At 41.2% G+C, this 26563-nt stretch overlaps 2 protein-coding genes across 5 annotated transcripts; both read left to right on the top strand.

Annotated features, from left to right (window-relative positions):
• The first annotated feature begins 4706 nt into the window (after positions 1-4706).
• On the top strand, positions 4707-18502 carry smad1 (SMAD family member 1). 3 transcript variants are annotated; one of them, XM_077571439.1, is made up of 8 exons: positions 4707-4829; positions 11839-12364; positions 14537-14806; positions 14895-15011; positions 15215-15439; positions 15540-15796; positions 16443-16598; positions 17588-18502. In XM_077571439.1, the coding sequence occupies exons 2-7, from the start codon at positions 11965-11967 to the stop codon at positions 16584-16586; spliced, it is 1413 nt and encodes a 470-aa protein (XP_077427565.1). In that variant the 5' UTR covers positions 4707-4829; positions 11839-11964; the 3' UTR covers positions 16587-16598; positions 17588-18502. The 3 variants fall into 3 exon arrangements, with proteins under 3 accessions (XP_077427565.1, XP_077427566.1, XP_077427564.1); XM_077571440.1 differs by having other exon boundaries at positions 15218-15439; positions 16443-18502; XM_077571438.1 differs by having other exon boundaries at positions 16443-18502.
• A 644-nt stretch (positions 18503-19146) lies between these two features.
• mmaa (metabolism of cobalamin associated A) lies at positions 19147-23341 on the top strand. 2 transcript variants are annotated; one of them, XM_077572155.1, is made up of 7 exons: positions 19147-19366; positions 19672-20022; positions 20146-20268; positions 21080-21250; positions 21494-21579; positions 21652-21801; positions 22139-23341. In XM_077572155.1, the coding sequence occupies exons 2-7, from the start codon at positions 19677-19679 to the stop codon at positions 22427-22429; spliced, it is 1167 nt and encodes a 388-aa protein (XP_077428281.1). In that variant the 5' UTR covers positions 19147-19366; positions 19672-19676; the 3' UTR covers positions 22430-23341. The 2 variants fall into 2 exon arrangements, with proteins under 2 accessions (XP_077428281.1, XP_077428280.1); XM_077572154.1 differs by having other exon boundaries at positions 19151-19366; positions 19672-20049.
• Positions 23342-26563: the final 3222 nt, after the last annotated feature.

Genomic DNA, 26563 nt, shown 5'->3' with positions numbered 1-26563 from the left:
TTTTTTTTTGTACATTTAGAACAGATATAGAATTTGTGATTAATCGTGAGTTAACTAGTGAAGTCACGCGATTAATTACGATTACAAATTTTAATTGCCTGATGCCCCTAACTTTGAATAATCTTTTCTTTTTCTTTTTAATATATTTTTAAATTTTTTAATAATCTTTTTTTTTTATATGTATACATATAAGGAAAATATTATAAAAAAAAATTAGGGGCGTCAGGCGATTACAATTTTTAATTGTAATTAATTGCATGACTTTACTAGTTAACTCACAATTAATCACAGATTTTATATCTGTTCTAATACAGTAAATAAAAAAATCTAGGTTTTCATACTCTTGTTAACAAAAGTGGGAAAAAATGTTAAACTAATAGAAATAGTTCAAAGGATTTTTTTACGTCTATAGCCGTCAATGGCAGTGAATGAGTTTTAATATATATATTTTTTTCCCTTCATTTTTTTCGTCTGGTTTTGGAAACGCTTGTGGGAGGGTTCCGTGTTCTTTCAATATATATTTTTTTTAATTAAACAAAAAAAAATACTAAACCAAAAAAATATTAGCTACTTTTTTTTTCAAAAAGACATTTCTACTCAAATTTCGCTATTCAACCAAAAATAGTGAGGTCCTCTGTATATCAAAGGCAAAAATACGAACAATTTCTAATGTCAAATGTATGAGATTTTGATTTGTAATGTCAAACGTGTGTGATTAATGCCTTTTCTTTTGGTGCAAGCACAATGAGGTGGCTGCAAGTGTTCTTTATTGAGCAACACACGACACCACACAACACTCGTGTGTCTATATGCTACCACGGTCATCTATCAACTAGCCTGGTCACGTGACCTCAGGCATGGTTTCAGTGTGGGTGACATCATCCTCAGCTATCATCCCTTGTGTCCCACCCATCCCCCTCTGAGTCAGTCGGAATTCTAGCATTCAACAAGGGATGAGTTTAGAAATAAGTGGGCCACACAACTGAATAGTTGCTAAATATAAAACATTTTAACAGCTAATTTTGTCCTCAGCGTTATTGCTGGCTATTGTGTCACAGTGCATATACACATCTCTGTTGAAATGCAAGTTTTATAAAGTACATAAACATATAATGAGACCAAGAAAAATCGTAATTTTACTAACTTAACTCATTCACTGCCATTGACGCCTATAGACGTCAAAAATTCATTTGAACTATTTCTATTAGTTTAACATTTTTTCCCACTTTTGTTAACAAGAGTATGGAAACCTAGATTTTTTTTTGCACATTTACAACAGATATAAAACGTGTTATTAATCGCGAAGTCATGCGATTAAATACAATTTAAAAATTTCATCATCTGACGCCCCTAATTTTTAATTATATTTTCTTCTTCTTTTTTATCGTGAGTTAACTAGTAAAGTCATGCAATTAATTACAATTAAAAAATGTAATCACCTGATGCCCCTAATTTTTTTATAATCCTTTCTTCTTCGAAAAAAAAAAGGTTTAAAAAAGAAAAGATTGTTAAAAATAAGGCGATTAAAATTTGTCATCGTGATTAATCCCATGACTCCACTAGTTAACTCACGATTTTATATCTGTTCTAAATATACAACAACTCTTGTTAACAAATGTGGAAAAAAAATTTAAACTAATAGAAATAGTTCAAATGAATTTTTGACGTCTATAGCCGTCAATGGCAGCGAATGAGTTAATTAAAAAAAATATATATATATATTTTAGATGGTCCATCTCAAGCTCTATGCTAAAAAATAAAATAAAAGAAGAATATAGACCACGAATAATAACAGGATGCACACCTGAAGTATAAAGACACAGGTGCACCGTCATGTAACCCCGCCCCCTGCCAACCTTAGTGTTGAATTAACCTCAACGGTCAGCACCCCCCCCCCCCCCCCACTGCCAGTAGTGTCCCGACTGCTTTGAAAGGCAGCTGCTGTGTATTTTGTTCCCAGCCGCCATGTGACTATGACAGCTGCTGTCACTCAGATGCTTCCCATCGTGCATTGCAACACTGATTGGGAAGACCACCCTCCGTATGAGGGTCTAACTTGGGATCTCAAGGGTGTCACATTTTACAATATGGGATTTAGGGTGAAGAAGAATGCAGCATTGTCTGGTTGAGCCAGCAATGAATCTGGTGAATTGCATAGAAAATGAACAGCAATTTTGTAGGATAGTTCCGCCCCAAATCTCAAATGTAACATGAAATATGAATACATTGTGTTCCTGATTAAAATAATTTTAAAAAATAAAATAAAAAAATGGATGTACATGTTTTTTTTCTTTGGATATCAAAATTAAAGTTTTTTTTTCCGTGAGATTTTATACAAAAAGATATGTTTTCATGATAGATATTATGTACTTTTAGTAGAATTCGGTACAAAAATAAATGTCCTTTAGTTAACATTCATATTTAGCATAGTCATGTCCTAACTTAAACAACATATTTTGTATTTTTAGCGTGATTTTGTACAAAAAAATAATGAATGTGCCTTTCTTTGTTAAGCGACGTCAACTTTTAAGATTTTATTTATTTATTACAACAAATCCGTACACTAATTTAGTCAACAGATATTTTGCACACAAAAAAAAACAATTATATAGGCTTATCTCATATTTATGAGATATGTTAAAATACAGTGAACTCCTGTTCATTGCTATATATTCCCGTCATGCTAAAATACATAAATAAATAAATAAAATAATTACTTAAACATTGCCTGTCCAACTGTAAAGTTTTATGGCAGCTTTAGGTTGACTTAAGAACAGATTAATAATCAGACTGTGTCAAAGACCAAATTTAAGGGAAAAAAAGATGGAGTTCTCCTTTTCATCATGTTGAACTGAACATCATCTTTCTCGTCCTGTTCCCTCCTCCAGTCGTCTCATTCGTGTTTTATTTTTTTTTTCTCTCTTCACGTGCGGCGCGTTCCCGCCACACTCAGACATGCTGTCGCCAGCCGCGTGACGTCATCTGCAGCAGGAGCCTCCGCGTCCCCGAGAGAAACTAGATCCTAGCCCCGAGCTGTGGACTCTCGAGAAGCAATGCGACGTTTTACTTTTAATATCCGACATCATTTACAATAATATTAATAATAAAAAATTATAACTTTTTTTTTCTAATTGAACGATTATACGCTTTTGTCAATCTATCTGGCCATACTTTTAGGTACACCTCCACATGCATCTTAAATACATTTTTTTTATGCACACTGCCAATAATGTTAATTTATATATTATTTGATTGGCATAACAATAACAGTATTCCAAAGAAGTCCAATTTTTTTTTTTGATTTATCTAACTTCCAAGGTAATAGTGACCCATCCGCAGCTCGCTCTCTTGCCGCAAGCCGATTTTCTTGCATTAGCCTGCATTATTTATGAGATGCTTTGAAGACGTGTCTCACTCTTGATTTCGACTGCATTATCCACCTAGAGGACTCGGCTTAAAGCAAAGGGGTGAACAAAGTATGTCCGTGGGGCTGTCAAGAAGTCCTGTAATAGACCACAGGACATTCAAATAAGAAATGAAAACACTTTCAAGGAGCATGGAGAAGACACTAAAGGCCCTGCAGGGAACACCATGAAAACCAAACGCAGTGTGAAAAGGGCTTTTAACGCTGAACTATGAGCAACCACTTCCCTTAAAGGCACACGCAACTCACAAATAACACTGTTTGTGTATGTGTGTGAGAGTGAGTGATTTTGCGGCCCTGATAGCATCCACAGTGCTTATCATAAAGCAATCATTGTCTACAATATACAATCGCTGACTATCAGATAAAACATTGAAAGCTGGCTTTTAAAAAAAAAAAAAAAACATTCTGTAGATCATGAAAAGTCTATTTTTTTAAGACAGGAAATTGTTGCAGTAAATTACTAAAACAAAGCCTTTTTTTTTTTGCTCTCCAGACCTAAACCCTATTGAACATCTTTGGGGCATCCACAAACAGAAAGTCTCGAATAGCTCAGTGGTGTTGCTATGGAGAAGTGGAAGAGGATTCCAGAGGCAGTGGTGAACTCCATGCCCAAGACAGTTCAGGCAGTGCTGGAAAAATAAAGATGGCCAAACTAAATATTAACACGTTGGGATTTTTCACTTGGGGGTGCACTCACATTTGTTGCCAAGGGTTTAGCTCATAAATTACACTGTAATATAATTTTCAGTATTACAGAAATGTGAGGCGTCAGGTGTGTACTCACTTTTGTGAGATACCGCATGTGTTAAATTGTAATTAATTTGACCAGACCTTTTCCTGTCTCAGTACATTTTATTTCCCATGGTTGTTATCACATTTCAAACCTATTGAAACACACACAAGCTCATTCAAATAAGACACCTCTGATCTCTTTGAAGCTAACAGGGATGCTTTTTGCATTGTTTGTATTTTATTTTTTTTAATTTTATGTGTGAGCTTGAAAAAGGAGAGAAAACAGAAGACAAACACATGGCACTCCACGCAAAAAAAACGCGCGTATGCCACATTGAAATTTATGTTTTCAAAACGGTGACAAACCACGAAACAGGGAGGGGTAAAGACTCCAAAACAGGGCCAACCACTTAAAACTTGGCCAGGAGAGCGAGCCACAGTTGCATAACGTTCACGATGTGAAAGAGACGAAGAAGAAGCTTTCGGGATGCGGATGGAAAAAAAGTAGGTCTTGTTATTGTCGAAGGCGGCCCGGCGGCGTGATACTGGCGCTGGGGCGGAGGGTGATGAGGCTCCGCGACTCGCTGACGCCAGGCCGCATCACGCCGCCGCGAGGAGCTCCTGAGAGTGGAGGGGGAGAACAAACCCGCCGCTTCCACACTCGCACAAGGTAACGTCAACTTTCTTGAAAACTATTTGATGTTAACTTAAAACGCTCGAAAGCCTACGTGTATCCTTATCTTTTCTCTCTTCCTCGTCGTTTGCACAGCGTTTGTAACCGAGTAGAGCGTTCCCAAGCGGCGATGGCACTCGAAACTTTTCCCTCTTTTCCTCCCTCCAAAGTTCCACATTTATCCCCGTTTAAAATGGAATTAAAGTGACATTTTCATGCAATAACATCAATAACAGGAAGTTACACGTGTCTTCTTACCGTGTGTAAAGTCACTTGAATACCTGCCAGGTACACTTCAAATTGCATCAAAACACCTTAACGACACTTAAAAGTATCCCACACTGCATTTACCTTTTAGTTTTAAACTTAAAATCTTGACACATTGATTTGGTTATCTCGTTATAACGTACGTACGTGGCACATGGTTGGAAAATCCTTATACAGTATAAAGAATAGTAGCAAACCTTTTCAGCAGCAACAAAATGGATGCTCACGTGAGAAGTATATCAATCATTATTATTCATATACAAAATGGATGCCAACATGGAAAGTAGTGAGTAATTTACAATAGTGAGTATCTATCTATCTATCTATCTATTTATCTATCTATCTATCTATACATCCATCCATCCATCCATCCATCCATCGAATTAGTGTGTGAGCACTGACATCATTGAAGGTGACATATCAGATTACGCAAAGGACCTGCATTTTGACCTTCGTTTACAGAATTATCCATCCTTTTTATGGTTGAAATCCCGTTCAGTTGTCTTGGAATATCTCAAATAAACCATTTAAAAATGTACTCCAGTGTAAATATAGGTTAATGGCATTCCAGCCTGGAGCGAGGCAGTCACAACATTTGCCAGACGACAACCTACACCGCCATGTGTTGCGTTGAGGCGTTCCTCCTTACGGGACGCCGACTCCCATGTTAGCTTTCTTGATACTGTTGTTGGGTTTTGTGGGTTGACACCAATCAAAGTCAATGCAAATAATATTTTGGTTATAATTTACACAGATGAAGGCTGATGAAATTGCAGGATGGGAGCTGTAACAGAAGATGCAGCATTTTTATTTTATTTTATTTAACATACCGGTAGATAATTTTGGATTCGTTTAACTCCCTATCACTTATAGAAAATAACAATGAAATGACAATGCTGTGATTCAAAACCTGTTTTGGCTTAATCTAGCCTTTTCCCTTCTGGGATTTGCTTTATATATGCCAGGGTGCCAAAAGGGTTAACTTCAACAGAAATAATAGAAATGTAGAAAAATCTTTGCAAGATATACAGTACTCTTGTTTTAAAAACATTGTCAGTTCTGATGCTAGAAGTCAATGGGAAATTATTGAATGGCTAATAGAAAATTAGCATTGAGTTTTAGGAGGAATATTCTATCAAATAATGCATATTCACACACAAATGCGATAGAAAATAAATACTTACAGACAGGTAATAATAGTATTCATAGGCATATATTCAAATTTGTAAAAAATGATATATATTAATGAAGTTCAATTGTGACTTGTGGCTTCTTCGACTCTTTTAGTTATTTAAGCGTGTGTCTCCATGCGTGCACCGCTTGACACTGACCCTAAGAGGCCAAAGGGCATCAGGAACAGCAGGTATTTATTTTTGTTCAGCGTTCTTTATTGCCGTTACTTGACGTGTTTCTAATCAATTTTCTGGTTCTTCTTTTTGTTATATTTAAAGTTGAGTTTTGGTGATTAAATGAATACAACTTTTAAAATCATTGAGTGTTTATTAATTGTGATTTCAATATCAATGAAATAATTGTTTATTGTAATTATAATGTCCGTATTCGGCCTAGCTTGGAGAATCTTTATTGTCGAGACCAGATAGTGTAGTGGTCCCGCTGAGTGTCTAAGATGTGTGTCATTACTGTCACTTTCACTTCACTCGCCTTTCCCATCGCATTAAAGCCTTTCTGCCGCTATCACTCTCTCTTCCTGCACTCCTCTCTTTATAACCAGTGACCCCATTGAGCGGGGGGCTAATGGATGCCCAGTACAGGACCCTGCTGATAAATAATGTAGCTTCTTTATAATGTGCCGTCCCCTCCTCTCCTTTCCCGGGGGTGGGGGGTGGGGGGGGGCTGCAGTGCATCATTAGTGGCTCATCGTCCTGCGCAGGGCTGGGCCCTAAATTGATTAGCAGACACCGGAGCGGCGCAAAGCCATCCACGGGGCTTGCGCGGCAGTCGGAAAACGCCGCCTGGCCGTGTTGCTCTGCACGGCCATTAGCACCAGTCGCTGACCATTAGGCCATAAGGAAGCTACCGCTAACGAAATGTAGTCAGAAGGAGAGGGCTGTAGCAAATGTCAGTGTTTTTTTATGAGGCTGTTGAGTAAATGCGGCGGTGTGTTTCCTGCTTTTATAACGAAGGCCGCAGCCGCCCTCCGCATCTGTGTAACATTTACTCACATGCGGCGAGCAGGCAAACCTGAGTTATTTAATTGACAATATGCTAATTGTTGTGGTTGCGGTTTCAAGCGCTGTACGACTGCACTGTGTCCATCTGAGAACTGCCTTTAGACTTGACAACCTGTTTGAGTTCAGCATAAGCTGCGGAACAGCTATGCATTTTCACGTGGAAAAAATTCAGTTTGCAAAATCCCAGTATTCAAAGTTGGAAGCTTTCATTAAGTTGTTTGTGTGGGTCAGGTGGTGGAAGGTATTTCAAGTTAAATGCGAATATAATTGTGAAAATAATTGTATCGTTAATTGCATGCAGATGTTTGTGTGCATTTTAGTAATGTGGTTGCCAAAAAATACTTCCTTTTTGCCAATATTTTTGTTACGTTATTTTACTAAAATTGATGCAACATTGCAAAAGACTCTCAAAAACCGCTAATGTATAAAATCTCTAGATACTGTCCATAATAATAACGTTAGGGGCTACAGCATTTTCGTGTAAATCAACATGCCAGCACAAAAACACATTGGTACTCACGACGATGGCTGATACCAGTATCAACCGCCTTCTGGTGGTCGTTTTACGGTCAGGAACTAGAAATTTGAATAGAAAATGTCATTAATTTTACGCCATTTCAAGGAAAAATGCTATTTTGGGTCTTTCATTTTCGGTGGGTAACAAAATGTATCAAAAGTATTAGTGCTATCTGTACTTAATATCTGTTTCAGTGACGACTCAAGGTTGAGTACTCGTATTGGTATCGGTCTGAAAAAAAGTTGTATCGAACATCAGTAATAAAACCACGACATGATTCCATCTCTCTTTAGATTGTGCAAGTGTACGCAATTGTGTGAAACAAACGCTGTGCGCCAAAGTACCAAAACCCGCTCGTCTAAATATAGAACAGGAGGAAAATGCCGTATTTACATTTTGAATGCCTCTCAGATAACACCCGTGAAGTCATATCATGGCCTTCAAGTCGGCCTGCTGCCACATGTTATGAAGTGCCTGAGGGCGGGGTGGAGATGTCCCTGGAGTTTGTCTGCCAGCTGCAGCAGCAAGACAATGGTGGACACGGAAGTGTGTTCCAGATGTTACGTGCAGCCCTCGGTTGGAACCTCCCATCTGAAATACATAAAGTGTGTTCATGAAGTGCTCAAAACGAACTATACTTTTGCACACACCTTGGGTTTAAAAGTCAGTTAACGTCGGCACCAGTTTACATTGTTTTAACTATTTGACCGTCTTTAACTTTTGCTGTAGATTTGATTTAAAACAGCTGTTTATATGCCATCCTCTGGTACATTACTGATTTGCAACGTCTGATCTGTCTACTTATGATTCATTTGTTTTTAACAACCTGATTCGGATCTGACTCAATGCCGCGTTTCCTACTTGAGTTGCCGTGACGCATATCCGAAATGCATCACATGGGAGAAAATCACAAATCGGATTCCTCCTCAAAGCTGATTTTTAGGGCTGACTGTTTTTAGCAAGTGTCCAAATCCGATCTGGCCGTGTTCAGACTGAGCCACATTATTGACCCATCTGACAGGTTGCTGTAGCAACGACGTCGAACGGAGGCGGCGCCCACCGAGTGTAGTGTTTGACGCTGTTTACCGTTCCGTACTTTCCGTTCCTCCCAAGCGCGTTAAATGATTTTCTTTCATTTTTCTTTATTTTATTTGTTTATTGATTTAATTAATTATTTAGCGACCATATATCTATGTCTAAGACCGGGCACTATTTCGCTATTTCCGGTTGCACATGTGAAGATCTGATGGGGTAGCAAGACTGGCGTAAACTGTCACTGTATTTCCGTTTGAGCCTTCACAGGAGCTGACGGGGCAACAGAGCCGTCAAGGCGAGTGACTGCCAAGCATGCGAGTTACCAGCCGGGCAGCGAACCGATTGGATATTGATTTTGGATAGTAGCATTGGTTTCACGCAAAGAGTGACGTCAGGACAGTCAAATCTGTTCTTAGCTGAACAGACTGAGAACGAATCCTGTCCAAATTAGATATGAAACTACCTCCCGTATGTGGTTTCAATCCGTCCCGCAAAAATCGGATTTCATGTGCTTTGTGACTGTTCAGACTACAAAAGAGCCATCAACATACAATCTGAATGGGCTAAAAATTGCATTTGGGCTGCCAGTGTGAACAAGGCCTTTGACAAGAAAAATTGGGCTAACCAAAACCAAAGATAATGACTTTGGCTATATACAGATATTTTCAACACTTCCAATTGGTTAATAATTTGGACAAATAACAGACCTTATTTGGGACTGATCAGTAATATCGACTTTTGAGAAAACATGAATTTGAACAAATTTGGACATGGCTTTTTGCCCGACAGCGATAAAATGTGCGGAAAGAGAAGCTTCATGAAGTATTTTTTGAATAACAACTGCATATGCTTCATTTGCTGTATGGTTGTTGTTCCTTTTTGAGAGAATATAAAAATCATTTTCAAGTTTATCCAGGTTTCCTCAATATTATTTCATAAATGTTGTCGATTATGAAGTAGCATCCTAGAAGTTTGACACACTAACATGTTGCTGGTGTAGGGAGGCAGTGGTCCGTTTTGGCGGGGGGGGGCATCCCCCCTTCCCACACGTCATCCTGCACCTGTGGAAAAACCTGCACTGCTCAGCAGAAGGAAACGATGCTGTTGTTGTGATGGTGATGACAGACGCCAAGACACAACCAACGCCGTCTGTTTCCTGTTGCTCCGGCGCAGCAGATTAGAACACGTCAGGGGGTCGTGCTGTAGTCACACACCACCTGTAAGCATTTTTTTTCCTGCCTTTTTGTCCAGCATGTTCAGCATCTGTTCAGAATGGGGTCAGAGGACAAAAGCAACCCTGCCGAGGCTACTGACACTCATTCTCCTTACGACTTTGTACAGCGCTCGTCATTCTGTTAGATAAGACACTGTACTGTAAATATTGGCGGCCGGGCGAAGTGTAGCGCTAATGTTCCTGTCAGGATGGTCGTTTTTTAGCAAGTGACCAACACACCCCGTAAAAAGCACCTGCTCCCGCCATATTTAACCCCATTTGTCATTACCGTCTACACGTGTGCTGTCCAACAAAGATAGCAATCGAAATTTAATCCCATAATCTGACGAGGCCAAGAATAACGAAACGGGCATTCTTAATGATCTATTTGTTCCTGCCGGTGGGAAATACAATATACTGCAGGCTTTACTGTCAGTGATGCACTCTGAGACGTGAGTCACTCTGCGCATTTATCAACACGGTTGCAGTCGCAGAAAACGTAAAAAGATGATGAAGGGCTTCGCTCCATCTTCTCTTTTAAAAGCTTCGCTTTGGCCACCCCCCTCGCTGGTGAATGGCTCCCCCGGGAACTAAATGAATGGACAGATTTAACCATGCACTTCCTTCTTCTTATTGTCCTACTCGGGCTGAGTGTTTGCTGGTCGGCGGTGTTGAAGCTCATACTTTCCTCAGCGGGCTGCTCGCTGGACATCAACTTCCGCTGATAACTCAAAAGGCATTATTTTGAAATCTCAATGACATGCAGTAGAAGAGCTTCAGTAAAAAAAAAAAGGGCCTGCAGAAAAATAACTAGTGGCGCTAGTAGAGTGCAGACAATCAATGTGGCATAGTTGCAGTTACTGCTCACATTTCTATATAGTATCATCCTCCATTTTCTAGACTCTCACTTTCACACCAACTGACAGTTTAGTCTTAAGAACAAGCGTGTTTTTGGGATGTGGGAGGAAGCAGTAGAAAACAAATGCAAACATGAAGATCACATGCAAATACCACAAAGGCAGGAGAGTCACACCCATGGTGAATTTGAATTTTTCAGCACGCACACTTTTCCCCAAGGTTTTTGGACATATGGCAAAAGTAAATTAACTCATTCACTCCCAGCCATTTTTACTGAAGCAACCCGCTTCGCTCCTGGCTGTTTTACTGGATTTTGGCTGATTTTGCAAGGCCCACAGAATATTGTGTTCTATTGCTACAAAAAACATAGAACCTACCCAAAAAAATATTAGAGTCTCTTCTTTCTTCAGGGAAAAAAAAGTATATTTGTATCTGTTTGTGTTTTGCAGCAATTAGCATTAGAATATAGCTAAGTTTAATCATTATAAACAAACCTGTTTAAAACACTGGGGGAAAGAGCTTGTTGCTACATGGCCCTGGTTGATCTCTTATACTCTGCTGACACCTGCTGGCCGTGTTTTGTAATACTACAATTGCTTTAAGCTGCATCCCAGCCTTCTGTATGCTCTAGCATAAAAACAAAAACATTTTTAAAAATTTGGGACCATGGCGATATTTAAGATAGAACATTATTATACATTTTTGAGAGCATACTTCACCTTTTGTTAAAAGAAACCACTTTTTTTTTATGAATTGGCTGATTAATCAGTTGTCTGAAATTTACCCTGCCAAATATCAGAATTGGCATCAGCCTCAGTTGGGCCCTACTCTTTACTCTTTTTTTGTAGGATTTCCTTAACACAGTGACCTCACGATTGACAAAAAGATGTTGCTAATTCATTTCCCCATCATTTTTTCTTGCAGAAAATCAAAGATCCATCCCTGAAAACTCAGCAGTGACTCTCTCCTGAAGCTGGACCTCCCCCTGGCACTCCAACCTTCTTTCGGCCCAGCGGAGAAGGCGTGCGTGAGGGCCGCCCCCGTCCTATCATGAACGTCACGTCGCTCTTCTCCTTCACCAGCCCAGCCGTCAAGCGCCTGCTGGGCTGGAAGCAGGGTGACGAGGAGGAGAAGTGGGCCGAGAAGGCGGTGGACGCCCTGGTGAAGAAGCTGAAGAAGAAGAAGGGCGCCATGGAGGAGCTGGAGCGGGCGCTCAGCTGCCCCGGCCAGCCCAGCAGCTGCGTCACCATCCCCCGCTCCCTGGACGGTCGGCTGCAGGTGTCCCACAGGAAAGGGCTGCCTCACGTCATCTATTGTCGCGTGTGGCGATGGCCCGACCTGCAGTCCCACCACGAGCTCAAAGCGCTGGAGTGCTGCGAGTATCCTTTCGGCTCCAAGCAGAAGGACGTGTGCATCAACCCTTACCACTACAAACGTGTGGACAGCCCAGGTCAGTATGGTCTTTAGTGGGTTTCTAAAATAGATACGGAGGCAAGAAAACAACAGTACAAGTACAGTGGAACTTCAAAAGTGGACCACAGTCCATGCCATGATGTCAAGGTTCAAAACTAAATTTCCCATAGAAAATTCTCAAAATTACCTGATGCCAGCTAACGCTAGGAGTTAAAAGCAGTCTAAATTATCACTCGTGATTCTTTCATGTCCTGGATTGGCTGGCAATCAGTTCAGGTTGTACCCCGCCTACTGCCCGAAGCCTACTCCAGCAACCCTGCGACCCTTGTCAGGAATAAGCGGTCACGAAAATGGATGGATGGATGGATTATTTTTTGTCAAACAGCACCAACAGATTGACTCTAATGTACAAAAAATCAGTTAGATAGGATTTTTTTTTTTTTGTCATGAATGTATTTTTGGTGCGTTTAGTAGGTGGTGTTGAAGCTCATACCATATGATAAGCCAGCAAAACTACAAAGATGTGGACAACAGATTTGGTCATCTTTCAATAGCAAAAGTTCCCAACTCATACATAAAGCTACCTTTTAATAACAAGTGACATGCATATAGCAGGCTAGGCTAGTTGGTGGCTAGCGTGAGGAGATATAGTTGCAGTCTAAATCTTGTGCACTGAAATGAACTTGTCACAGAAGATCCAAATTAGGGATGCACCAATACCACTTTTAAGTAGTTACTTTTTAATATACATAATTGATAATGCCATTATGTCTTGAAATTAAAATGGTATAATGTAATGTCTTATTTTTGTGACTGACATTTTAACATCCAACATGGTTTTTGCAGGCAGTCTTGTTCCACTGGTTTATGTAGCCTGAAGGTATTTCAGTTATGTGGTATCAGAGTCTGAACTCTAGGGGGCGTTATGTAGAAGGCTTACATAGAGTAGATAAGAGACGAAGAAGAATTAAGAAATGAAGAGGAGTATCGCATTTGGTGGAAGTAGCAAAATGGATAGTCCTCGTCTTCTTTCAGTAAATCCACCGTTTCATTCACTGTATGTTAAGTTGTTTTCATTAATTTGGCGAGTAAAACCACACATTACTTTTTTTTTTTTTTTTACTATTTTTTGTTTGGATAATTGACCTTATCTGCGCGACAAATCTGTTTGATCCTTAAACACAAACATAAGTTTGCATACTTTTTTTTTTCGTCTTTTGGTGGATGCCTGGAACAGGAAGTCTGCCACCATCCCCATACAATAGGAGGAAAGAGTTGCTGCCCGTCTTGCACACTTTTTGTTTTAGCAGCAAAGGGCTGGAGGCGGTTCAACCCCAGAGCACCTGTCTGTCCACACTGACACCCCCCCCCCATCCCCACCACCACCCAACACGTACATGCACGCATAACACATGCCTACACACACACTTCCAGTCAATCAACTTGTACTACAGTATTCGGTCTCAGATGTCATTCTGCTTTGTCTGAAGCCTTTGACTAAAACTTACACTGTGCAGAATCAACAGGGTTTTTTTTTTCCAGCTATCCACAATCTGTAGGCACAAGTAAGTGGGTTGGAAGGGATTGGGTTCGGGGGTTCAGTGGGGGTGGGGGTGTTCTATCGCCATGGTTTGTGTGTATGGCATTTTAATTGGTCACACGACTGGGATATTTTACCTCTACGGTGATGAATTCCACAGATTTGTCCTCTTTCTAGTCCAAATAAAGTTAGATGCTGACTCTTCAACATTCTTACCATACAGATGAGATTTTACACTGAATTGCACATTCCCCCCCCCCCTTTTATCCGTGTCACTGTTCTGTATATAGCCTACATCACTGAAAAGGAATGGTCAGGATTGGGATTTGCTTCACAGTCTTGCGGTTCCAATCTCAGTTCCAGCCTTTCATTGTGGAGTCTTGTTTCTGCTCACATTTAATGATAACTTACGATTAATTGAAAATTCTAAATTGGACAAAAATGTGAGAGCTTAAAACATCCAAAAAGGCAATTCAGGTGATAACTGAATCTGCTCTGCGATTGACTGGCAACCAAGTTGGGGTGTACCCCGCTCTTGCCCAAAGTCACTTGTTTTAGGCTTCAGTTTATCTGCAGATTTGAGGCACCACTGTAGAAACATTTTTCAGTTTTAAAGAGCCCGCAGTGAGCCATTTCCTGTTTCAACCGCGTTGACGCCTTTGTCTGCAGTGCTGCCCCCGGTGTTGGTACCGCGCAACAGCGAGTTCAACGCCAAGCACACCATGCTGCCTCGCTTCCGCAACCCGCTGCAGCAGAATGAGCCGCACATGCCCCAGAACGCCACCTTCCCTGAGTCCTTCACTCAGGCCAACCCCGTGCCCGTGCCCTTCCCCCATTCGCCTGGAAACAACTTCCCGAGCTCACCGGGGGGCGGCAGCAACGCCACCTTCCCGCATTCGCCATCCAGCACCGACCCTGGCAGCCCATTCCAGATGCCGGGTGAGTCCTTTGCGGCCACTTTGCCTCCCTTTCTCTTCGTCTACTTGACAGCTAACTGTTTTGCTTTTTTTTTTTTTTGGTAACGTAGAAACGCCCCCTCCTGCCTACATGCCCCCAGAGGAGCAGATGACTCAAGACTGCCCCCTGCCGATGGACACCAATATAATGGTTCCACCTTTGCCTATTGAGAGTAATAACAGGCCAGGTGAGTGCAGCCACAACACTCTTGTAGACAAAAGCAAAACTGGCCCCTTAGCTTTTCTCAAAGAATGTTCAAAAGCTCCTCAAGTCAAGTGTCAAGCAATTTTTTTCAGATAAACCTTCCCTCCAAATATAGAATCATGTGTTTTTTTTGTGGCGAGAGCATGCATGCGCTCCGCTCATGACCTCCGAATGCGTCCCCCGCAGCAGATGTGCAGCCTGTGGCCTACGAGGAGCCCAAGCACTGGTGCTCCATTGTTTACTACGAGCTCAACAACCGCGTCGGCGAGGCCTTCCAGGCGTCGTCCACCAGCGTGCTCGTCGACGGCTTCACGGATCCCTCAAACAACCGCAACCGCTTTTGCCTGGGCCTGCTGTCCAACGTCAACCGCAACTCCACCATCGAGAACACCCGGCGGCACATCGGCAAAGGTGCGCTTGCGCAAACGCCACTCCAATGCAGCTAAATCAATTGTTATCGACAGCTTTAAGTGCGACAATATGAACAAATGCATTCCTGCGCACCTCTCAGGCGTCCACTTGTATTACGTCGGCGGCGAGGTGTACGCCGAGTGCCTGAGCGACAGCAGCATCTTTGTCCAGAGCCGCAACTGCAACTACCACCACGGCTTCCATCCCACCACCGTGTGCAAGATCCCCAGCGGCTGCAGCCTGAAGATCTTCAACAACCAGGAGTTCGCCGAGCTGCTCGCCCAGTCCGTCAACCACGGCTTCGAGGCCGTCTACGAGCTCACCAAGATGTGCACCATCCGCATGAGCTTTGTCAAGGTCGGTACGAGAGCTGAAGGATTTTGAAAAATAATTTGCTTGACATTTTTCTCTCTCTCAATTTTGTGATTAGGACTTATCTGATTATTTTTTCAAGGTCTATAGCACAATAAATTTGTCTCCATGACAATAAAGGATCAAATTTCTTAATTGTTTTGATATTACTGCTTAGGCTTACACTAAAATAAAAGTAACTGAACCATGAATTGATATGAAAGACAGTTAATGTAAAATTCATCCAAACAAGTGTGGCGTAAGCAAATCTGTGGCTTTATCACGTCACCTTTTCATGAAACAATGATATGTAAACATGTGGACTGCACTTCTTAGTCACTGGACTTACCTACACACTATAAAATAATATCAGGTGGAATCCTTGTATCTCCAAAATCATCACATTACAGGAGACCACAATAATCATCCATTATTATTGCATCGTCAGAGAGCAAGTCATTTTCAACACTTTAGATTGCTTAATAATTTGTATAAGCAACTGACAAGTACTGACATTCCTTACTTGAGTAAAAGTACAATTACTTGTATAAACATTACTTTGGTAAAAGTAAAAGTACTCATTCAAATAATTCATTAAGTCATCCATTTTGTAATGACGTAAATCAATAAAAAGGATTCCAATATGTTTCAGGGCTGGGGGGCCGAGTACCACCGTCAGGATGTGACCAGCACCCCCTGCTGGATTGAGATCCACCTCCACGGCCCCCTGCAGTGGTTGGACAAGGTTCTAACGCAGATGGGGTCCCCCCACAACCCCATATCGTCCGTGTCCTAGACCTCCCCCAGGGTCAGCCCAGCGTTTTTTCGTTTTTTGTTTTTGTTTTGTTTCGCCCAAGTAGCAAGACGAGCAGATCCCAGACCAGTTGATACGTTGCCTCGGTTAGATAAAACTTGTCTGATTGGAGCACAAGCGGCTGATCTGAGATCTGTCAAGGTAGGGCAGGTTGTTTCCATGGCTTTTCTACTTGAAGGACTTGCAAGCGGGCACATACACAGACTGGGAGAAAAGCGGGCAAAGAGAGTATGATGATGCAACTGGGAAAAACTTGATCTTTTGTGACCAACACTAATAATCCAACCGTCACACTCTTTCTTGGTGAGCGCAGGCGTCCTCCACAAACTCGTCTCCCATTTTTTCCCCCCCTCCCCGTCGTCATTGCTTGCATGCCTGCATCCTCGTATTCCCTGAGACATCCACATTTTAAAAGCGGTCACCACCAAGCGGCCATGTTCAGCTTGGTATTGCCGTCAACTTGCGACTGCGTGGCAAGACACCTCGACTTCTTGCCACGAGGACGAAATGCTGGATTCCCTCCGCAGCTGTCATTTGTGTGGCCGTTGTTGTTCTTGTCGATGAGTTGGGCTGATGGTAGAAGGTTCCATGTACAATATATTGTACTGTATCATTTGTTGTATTCAACTATAAGATAGCTACAGTCAAGGACGCAGTGGGTCGCAATATAGAAGGGATGTACGGTGAGAATGAAGACGAGTGGATGTTTTGAAAGGCTGCCATTCCCACGCTACTTATATCACTGGCGTGCGTTTTGGCAGTCTGTAAGCTTCGCTGTTTTATCCACAGGTACATATGAAATGAGAACTATAGTTAAGAATTGTTGTAAAACAAAATGTATGAATAGCATTGTCAGTAGCGTGCATTTCAAAGCTGTCAACATTTCACATAGCTAAATACAAAGCAGCATGCTTTCCTTATCATTGCTTTACACCAAGTTTGTGTCAAACCCTGGCATTCACCCTCCTTTGCCTTTCACACAGAACCCAGCCAAGCAGGATATGGCTGCCACGCACCAACTGGACAATGACCACGGTCTTATGTGATGTACACGATATGGACAGCGACAATTGCTTTCGACACAAAATAGCAGCTCAGGGTTTACCGTTCCAAACCGTCTGAACTGAACCGTCCCGATTGGTGGAACTGTGTTTCTATACACACGTTGCTACCATACTACCATTTTTTTTTTTGTGTGTGCGCAACATTCCAGGTCACTGGAATTGCAGTCGGACGATACACTGCAAAGACAATGGCGTAGAATTTACTCCTGGCATGTAAGAAAGACTTCAAGGATGACCAGTGTGAAATTTCAATTTTCAATCTCCTTAAGAGAATGTGAGGGAAATTTAGGGGTGGGTTGCGCGTTAAAGGGGGTATATTGCACGAAAAAAGGCATTTCCGATGATAAATAAAATAAATGTTGCTCATCATGTTTTATTCTCATGTTTTCCCCGTGTTTTTAGATGTATTCACCTTTAGACTATGGTGCTGTGTTGTCCGGTTTGGCCATGCGTAGTTTGGTTAGTGTAGTGCTACACGTGGCATTGACATGGCCCAGCATGTATTCAGCAAACATAAAGATGCATCATGGATTGATGTTTGAAATGACTGTTACATGAAAATATTCAATATTAATTCATTTTACAAAAGTGTCCAGCCATATCATTTTAAAAATACAATAAAATACTCTGTTCTTTCTTACTTTCTTTGATCGTGTTATACTCCTTACATTCTTTTTGTATTTTTGTCCGCACTTTTCACACATTGCCTCTTCTTTTATGTTGTTGTTTATCCTTCTTATTATTTTTTTGGCTCGGTCAAATGCCCAGAAAAGCAGTTTTATTCCATGAATATCAAGACTCTACTGGAGAAATAAAAATACATTTGTTTCAGTACTTTGTATTGTCTTTATTTATATGTGCATGTATGTATACATGTTACAGTTTCCCTTACCGTGATACGCCATTACTGATGACGTACAACTCTTGCCCTAGTTTTAATAACAACCTAGACATTTCTCAAAAGAGCAAGAATCTGCGTTATAAATACTCGAGACAACATTTTCCGAATTTATAATTGACACACCTCACAAAAGCTTTTAGGGAGATATAGAAGTCGTTAATCTTTTAAATCTGACACATGTACAGTACATCTAAATTTTCAATGGAGTACTACTATACTGCTTTCAAATAGAATGGTAAACCTCTGCTGCTATCTGTTGGTGTTTAACGACACAATTTCTCTAAGTTAGTGGGGGCAAACAATCACAATGAGGGAACTGGAGTAACCTTTCATCGCATTAGAAAGACTGTGCATGGGCTTAAAAAAAAACAAAACAGTTCTGTGCTTATAGCAGATTGCATTGCCGTTGACCAAAAAAAAAAGCATCATGACGAACGGTTAAAAATAAAATTCTGATTAAATTTCAAGATATATTTTGGCTTAGAGTTGAACGTTGCCCCCACTAATGTGGCCGCCTCGTAGGCACGTTACTTAGCGAGGCTGCTACAGCGCGCTGGCGTTTCCGGGTTTCCATGGAGCTCGCGTGAAGTCAGCCTTACATTTTGTCTTCAATAGACTGTATCTAATTATGAAATGTGCAGTCCGTAGCACGTTTCATTTAATATATATTTATGTTATTCTGAAAATTATCAAAAGGACCCAAAAAGTATGTCGAAGGGCGCCACCGGAAATGGATAGCGTCATCGCCGGAACCAGGAAGTTACACGAGCCCACCGCTTCCATGGAGTCGTCTTGAGGTCAGCGTTAACTTTAGTTTTACACTTACCTAACGTATATTTTAGCTGCTTTTAAATTTTACATTTTGCTGTTGAATAAACTAACCGGTACGAGCTAAAGTTGTATTGTTGTTACGTTACGTGCGTCGTTTTTAAAGCCGAAAACATGCCACAGTTTGTCACCGTTTTCTCCAATCAATATGGTGACGTCATAAAGTGCACGGATGTTGATCTTTGCAAGACCAAAATATCTACATTACATGGATGTATGCTGTGTTATATATTATGTTTCATGTTCTGTAAATGCACTCATTTTCCTCTCCTAGATAAAATGAGTCTTATGCACTCTCTGCTCCTTCGCCACATCACTGCTACAAATTCGCTCCATCGCAGGCTGCTCATTGGCTGCAGTCTTCTGCATACCAAGTCTCTGCCCAACCTCGTATACAAACAATGGCGCGATGTGAGCACAGCCTTGAGCCAGAACATGCAAGACCTGAGCGGGCCCGAGCAGAGGCTGTTGAATAAACTCTATGCGGGTCTAATCGGAGGTCAACGGGCTTCTTTGGCTGAGTCCATCACGCTGGTGGAGACGCAGCATTTGAGGAAGAAGGAGCTGGCGCAGGTGCTGCTACAGAGGGTGCTGGCCTACAGGAGGGAGCAGGAGAGCCTCAATGGTGGGAAGCCCGTGACCTTCAGAGTTGGTGTGTGGCTGGTACCATTTTAAAGTTAATATAAAAGAGATATAGTGGAACATTAAATCGACATTTGCAACCACCCCATACACACAATTTTCAAAGGTCTCTCGGGTCCTCCTGGAGCTGGGAAGTCGTCATTCATCGAAGTGGTGGGCAAGATGCTGACGGGACGAGGACATAAAGTGTCAGTGCTGGCAGTTGACCCATCCTCTTGCACGACGGGAGGTAATGTCTGTACACGACAATGTTCCCTTGTATCTCGCGGGTCAATTTTTTGGAGATTAATTTAATTCTATTTTATTGTTATTATTATTTTATAATCTACAAAGGTTTGAACACTGAAAGTGTATAAACCTACTGTATTTAAATAAGAGCTACAGTATGTGAGAAAATGCCAATTGGAGAAAAGTGCATGTACAAAGTGTGTGGTGAGGTGTTAGCCTTAAAACATATATAATAAATGAAAAAAATATAGTATGAACGAAAAAACATTTAGAACAGATGAAAAAAATATATAGTACTGTGCTGTATAAGTAAAAACATTTTTTTTTAACTTTTAATGGGAAAAAAATTACTACATGAAAAAAAAACATATATGATGAATGATAAAGCATTCATAATAAACAAAAAATCATAACAACACAAAAAAATATATAATAAATGGAAAAATACATGTAATTAACAAAAAAAAAAATGCAGAACGCAACACTCCCGATAAACGAGATAATTTCCCCCCCTCAATATTGTAATTTACTAGGCAATTGTTTTTTTCAAGGTTATTTCATTTTTTATTTTTTTTTATTTTTACAAATACAAGCAATAAATTAATCGGTGCATCAAAAAAATATCAGATTTTTTTTTGTGAAAAAATGTTTCATCTAAAATAATGAGAAATGAACCATGAATTAATATGAAAGTCTTATTTTGAAAAAACACCCAAGTTTGCTTTCAACAAAACTAAATATACGATGAATGGCCAGTCAAGGACATTCCTATGGGACACCCCGTTTACGGTATGCTCACTTGCTGAATGCAGGTTCCCTGATGGGCGACAAGACCCGCATGACAGAACTCTCTCGTGACATGAACGCCTTCATCCGGCCGTCGCCCACGTCGGGGACACTCGGCGGCGTCACCAGGACGACCAACGAAGCCATTGTCCTGTGCGAGGGGGCAGGTTACGACGTCGTCCTGGTGGAGACTGTGGGTACGACATGCGGCGTTAACACAACCGCCTGCTTCTCTACTTGGCAACAGTGCCAACTTCAGGTGGCTTACAAGTAAATGCTTCGTGTTCCATTTCACGAGCACAATCGCTCAAGATCATCTTTCAGACAATCGAACCTTTGCTGATTTTGATTAAATTAGGCCTAATTATTGGGATATTTGCATATATCTGTACATCTACATTCAAAATGTACATCATGAAATGTGTTTTGGTTGTTGTCAGGTGTCGGCCAGTCAGAGTTTGCAGTGGCGGACATGGTTGACATGTTTGTGTTGCTGATTCCACCAGCAGGGGGCGACGAACTGCAGGTATCATCAGAATGTTGTCTCGAGATAGCTTATTCTGAGAGCGTTTCCTGACGGTCCAGTTCTATTCCGAAGGGCATCAAAAGGGGCATCATCGAGAGGGCCGACCTGGTGGTGGTGACCAAGTCGGACGGAGACCTGCTGGTGCCGGCCAGGAGGATCCAGGCCGAGTACACCAGCGCTATGAAGCTGCTCCGGAGGCAGTCCAAGTCCTGGAACCCCAAGGTGAGTGGTACTAGTATTTAGATTTGGAGTTTCCACCCTAAATATCTTAGGAAAGATACAGGATGTGTAAGTGGCTCGCAGCCGTCTATGAGAGGTTTAGTAACAAAGTAGAATTGAAATGTGTGTGTTGACAAGCCTAATAACTGGACTCCAAGGTACGTGTTTTTTACTTGGCCAGGATCCAAAAAGTGAGTTCAGTATATTTAAAAGTAAAGCAGAAGCTCTCGTCTTTGGAAGGAAAGGCGTCAGGCGGAACACTCCAAACATCTGCCGCGATTTTAGAATCCGCTTAGATTTCACGCCGGCACCCCCCACCCCCGTACTCCGTTATTTCCAGGTGGTCCGCGCTTCCTCGCACAGCGTCGAGGGCATCTCGGAGGTTTGGGCCGAGATGCAGTCGTACCAGCAGGCCATGTTGGCCAGCGGTGAGCTGCAGGGCCGCCGCCGGGCCCAGCAGAAGGTGTGGATGTGGACCTTGATCCAGGAGAACGTCCTCGCCCACTTTCGCCACCACCCCGCCGTCCGAGAGGCCCTGCCCCGCCTGGAGGCCAAGGTCAGCCGGGGGGGCATCTCCCCCGGCCTGGCATCCGACCTGCTCCTCAAAGCCTTTCTGTCCTCGTCCTCGTAGTCAGTGGCGTGATGGCGGGCTTCGTCCAGCAGGGGGAGCTTGTGCAATGGAACTTCTCTTGACAGCCGATCCAAATGGAGGATGTTCATATTTAGAGACTGAAACTGGGACAGTCATCAACAATTTCAAAGGAAAAGCATCTCAATGACACTATAAATACACGACTCGCAGAAAATATTGTGGACTTTTGGTGACATTTCAGGATCCTCTCGGCTGGGGCTTGCTTACTTTACAAGACTCTAAAAACAGTTGAGTCAAAATTAATCCATCAAAAATAGAACGATCCTCTACTTGGGTGATTTGACTCAACTTTGAGCCAAAAAATGGGTCTTTCGGCGTGAAAAAAAAACGAAAAAATATTGGTCAGATCCTATACTTGGGTCAAAAAATTGGGTCATTTTATATAAAATAACACATAAACTTGAGTCAAATTAACCCATAAAGTGGATTGGTCCATTTTTTTTTATCCATAATTGGGTTACTTTTGACACAACTGTTTTTAGAGTGTGTCAAAAATACCCCAATTATGGATCAAAAATGGACCGATCCACTTCATGGGTTCATTTGACCCAACTTTCTGTGTTATTTTATACAAAATGAGCCATTTTTTTTTGACCCAAGTAAAGGATCATGAGTTGTTTTACACTGAAAGACCCATTTGTTGACTCAAAGTTGGATCAAATCAACACATGTAAAGGATTGGTACATTTTTTTTTACCCATATTTGGGTTATTTTTGACCCAACTGTTTTTAGAGTGTAAAGTCGACCAACTGTAACCTTTGGAATGCACAACAGTCGAATACAAAACTTGCTGTTCTCTAACAAGAAGCTGAATTTCAGGCAACATTTGCAACATGAGAAAACGAGAAATTATTAAAATTGCGGTTTCAGTGGGACATTTTACCACATAAGATGTCTGAGTTAATGAGTCAGTGCAATATTTCTTGCCATCTTTAACTCATTCACTGCCATTGACGGCTATAAACGTCAAAAAATCATTTGAACTATTTCTATTAGTTTAACATTTTTTTCCACTTTTGTTCAGAAGAGTAGGAAAACCTTGATTTTTTTATACATTTAGAACAGATATAAAACTTGTCATTAATCGTGAGTTAACTAGTGAAGTCTTGCGATTAAATACAATTAAAAAAAATGTAATCGCTTGACGCCCCGAATTTTTAATAATCTTTTTTTTAATGAATTTATGTTAAACAAGAGTGCCTCAGAAAGAATCCACGTTACTGCCACACCCACGTGCAGGACTCAAGTGGATTATTGTCCACAGAAACCTACAAAAAAAAAACTGTAATGAGCTCTAATTTACCACGGCGTATTAGGGCCACATATAAATATATATATTTTTAGAATGTGGGAAAAATATTCAGAGGAAAATAAACTCGCATATTTGCCACTTTATAAAGTCGCAAAGTTAGGATTTTTTTCTCACTTTATAAATTGGCAAATTTGCAAGTTTTTTTTCTTGGAATATTGCGCCCGACCTCTAAAAAAAATATATATATTTATACGTGGCCCTAATACGCTGTCGTACTAATGGCAATCTATCTGTCTATCTATCTGTCTGTCTGTCTGTCTGGCTGGCATACCTTCTTGCCACTAGAGGTCACCCTAGTTCCACTTATGCCTACCTAGCTGCCCCCAATGTCCCAAATACTAGAGCCTCCATGACGCCTCCATGACGCCCCGCTTCCATCAATCGTATTTGGCTCAATCAGAGTTGGAAACATAGAATCAATCAGCCCGGTGCGATCGCCTTCCTTTTGTACGAGAGCAAACCTCGTTTGGAAATTCACAAGCGCCCGCCACCATCTAGATCGGACTCCCGCGGGGTCGACGACGGAGCGCGTGTTGACCGGGATGCCTGGTGAATGCGGATGGATTCATTAGACCTGGCAACCCGTCCCTGCCATTACTGTGGCACAAAGGCACACTTTTGCCACTGCTGCAGCTGTGGACGCGCATGCAAACGTGCACTCAGTGCAACTGGGCACTCCATGTGGCTTTGGGATGGACAATCTCAGGATGCCAGGGGCGTCGCTAGTTTTTTTTTTGGAAGCCCCCAGCAGATAAACAGGAAGTGAGCAAATGTAGCGCATATAAATCATTTATTTTTAGAGGGGTGTAATATTCAGAGGAAAAAAATGTATATTTGTGACGTTACAAAGTGGCAAATTCCCGAGAAAAAGACCCTCACAAATTTACAAGAAATAAACTCGCATGTTGGCAAGAAAAAAAAATCTGATGTTGATGAAAATGTTTTTTTCTAGTTTTTTTCTCTCTCGCAAATTTGCCACTTTGTTACAAACCTGCGAGTTTATTTCTCCTAAATTTGTGAGTTTTTTCCCCACAAATTTGCCATTCTGTCACAAACCTGAGTTTATTTTTTGTAAATTTGTGAGTTTTTTTTCTTGCAAATTTGCCACTTTGTCACAAATCTGCAAGCTTTTTTTCTCGTAAATTTGTGAGGGTTTTTTTTTTCTCGCAAATGTGCAACATTGCCACAAAGCCTGCGAGTTTATTTCTCATAAATTTGTGAGTTTTTTTCCCCACAAATTTGCCATTCTGTCACAAACCTGAGTTTATTTTTTGTAAATTTGTGAGTTTTTTTTCTTGCAAATTTGCCACTTTGTCACAAATCTGCAAGCTTTTTTTCTCGTAAATTTGTGAGGGTTTTTTTTTTCTCGCAAATGTGCAACATTGCCACAAAGCCTGCGAGTTTATTTCTCATAAATTTGTGAGTTTTTTTCCCCACAAATTTGCCATTCTGTCACAAACCTGAGTTTATTTTTTGTAAATTTGTGAGTTTTTTTTCTTGCAAATTTGCCACTTTGTCACAAATCTGCAAGCTTTTTTTCTCGTAAATTTGTGAGGGTTTTTTTTTTCTCGCAAATGTGCAACATTGCCACAAAGCCTGCGAGTTTATTTCTCATAAATTTGTGAGTTTTTTTCCCCACAAATTTGCCATTCTGTCACAAACCTGAGTTTATTTTTTGTAAATTTGTGAGTTTTTTTTCTTGCAAATTTGCCACTTTGTCACAAATCTGCAAGCTTTTTTTCTCGTAAATTTGTGAGGGTTTTTTTTTTTCTCGCAAATGTGCAACATTGCCACAAAGCCTGCGAGTTTATTTCTCATAAATTTGTGAGTTTTTTTCCCCACAAATTTGCCATTCTGTCACAAACCTGAGTTTATTTTTTGTAAATTTGTGAGTTTTTTTTCTTGCAAATTTGCCACTTTGTCACAAACCTGCGAGTTTATTTCTCGTAAATTTGTGAATTTTTTTCTTGCAAATTTGCCACTTTGTCACAAATGCAACCTTTTTTTCTTGTAAATTTGTGAGGGTTTTTTTTTCTCGCAAATGTGCAACATTGCCACCAAACCTGCGAGTTTATTTCTCATATTTGTGTGAGTTTTTTCTCGCAAATTTGCTACTTTTGTCACAAATCTGCATGTTTATTTCTTGTAAATTTGTGAGCTATTACACCCCCTCTAAAAATATATATATTTATACGTGGCCCCGATATGCCGTCGTTATCAAAGGATGTGGGTAAAGCTGTGAGTACCCCCCCCCACCCCCCGTCATTTGACATTCTTGCCATAAGTCATCCATGCATCTTTTGAAATTCATACTCTTATGTCAATGTGTTTTGGACTATCAGGACGTGAGGCCGCGTGCCCTAATTGTGTTGAGATGACGACGCTGCAGGCAGGCGGGAATCGTGCACCTCCGCTCTATTACCCGCCCCGCGCCACTGCGGTTTCCAGTGCGTAATTTACCGAGGCTGGCTCTTGGGCAAGAAGGCACGTACCGAGCCTCGGTGCTGGTAATTGGACTTGAGAACTGATTGGGGAGCTTGATTGACCCCCGGTGATGTATTTGAGTGTATAATTATTTGTAGTTATGGTTACGAGATGATATCGAGGCGTATGGCAGTGACTCACCCCTGCCGCCAACGCTGCCAGCGCTCAATTAATGAAATCCAGCTGCTCAGGCACCACGTGGCATACTCAGGACGAGGCGGTTTAAGGGTTATCGCCATCCCGACGCTCCCCTTGCGCCATTGGCAGGCCACGGTCTGTCACAATAGTTATTATAAAATCTTGCCGGTCCTGCTAT

This window comes from Vanacampus margaritifer, chromosome 7 (assembly GCF_051991255.1).
Source record: "Vanacampus margaritifer isolate UIUO_Vmar chromosome 7, RoL_Vmar_1.0, whole genome shotgun sequence".
NCBI classification, from domain to species: Eukaryota; Metazoa; Chordata; class Actinopteri; order Syngnathiformes; family Syngnathidae; genus Vanacampus; species Vanacampus margaritifer.
This window is presented reverse-complemented; position numbering and strand designations above follow the sequence as displayed.

Excerpts from the sequence above, each read along its gene's own strand:
- smad1 (XM_077571439.1), top strand. The coding sequence starts at position 11,965 with ATGAACGTCACGTCGCTCTTCTCCTTCACCAGCCCAGCCGTCAAGCGC. Across the intron at positions 15,440-15,539 it reads CCGGCGGCACATCGGCAAAG|GCGTCCACTTGTATTACGTC; the intron begins GTGCGCTTGCGC and ends CGCACCTCTCAG. Across the intron at positions 15,797-16,442 it reads TCCGCATGAGCTTTGTCAAG|GGCTGGGGGGCCGAGTACCA; the intron begins GTCGGTACGAGA and ends AATATGTTTCAG.
- mmaa (XM_077572154.1), top strand. The coding sequence starts at position 19,677 with ATGAGTCTTATGCACTCTCTGCTCCTTCGCCACATCACTGCTACAAAT. Across the intron at positions 20,269-21,079 it reads ATCCTCTTGCACGACGGGAG|GTTCCCTGATGGGCGACAAG; the intron begins GTAATGTCTGTA and ends TGCTGAATGCAG. Across the intron at positions 21,802-22,138 it reads CCAAGTCCTGGAACCCCAAG|GTGGTCCGCGCTTCCTCGCA; the intron begins GTGAGTGGTACT and ends CGTTATTTCCAG.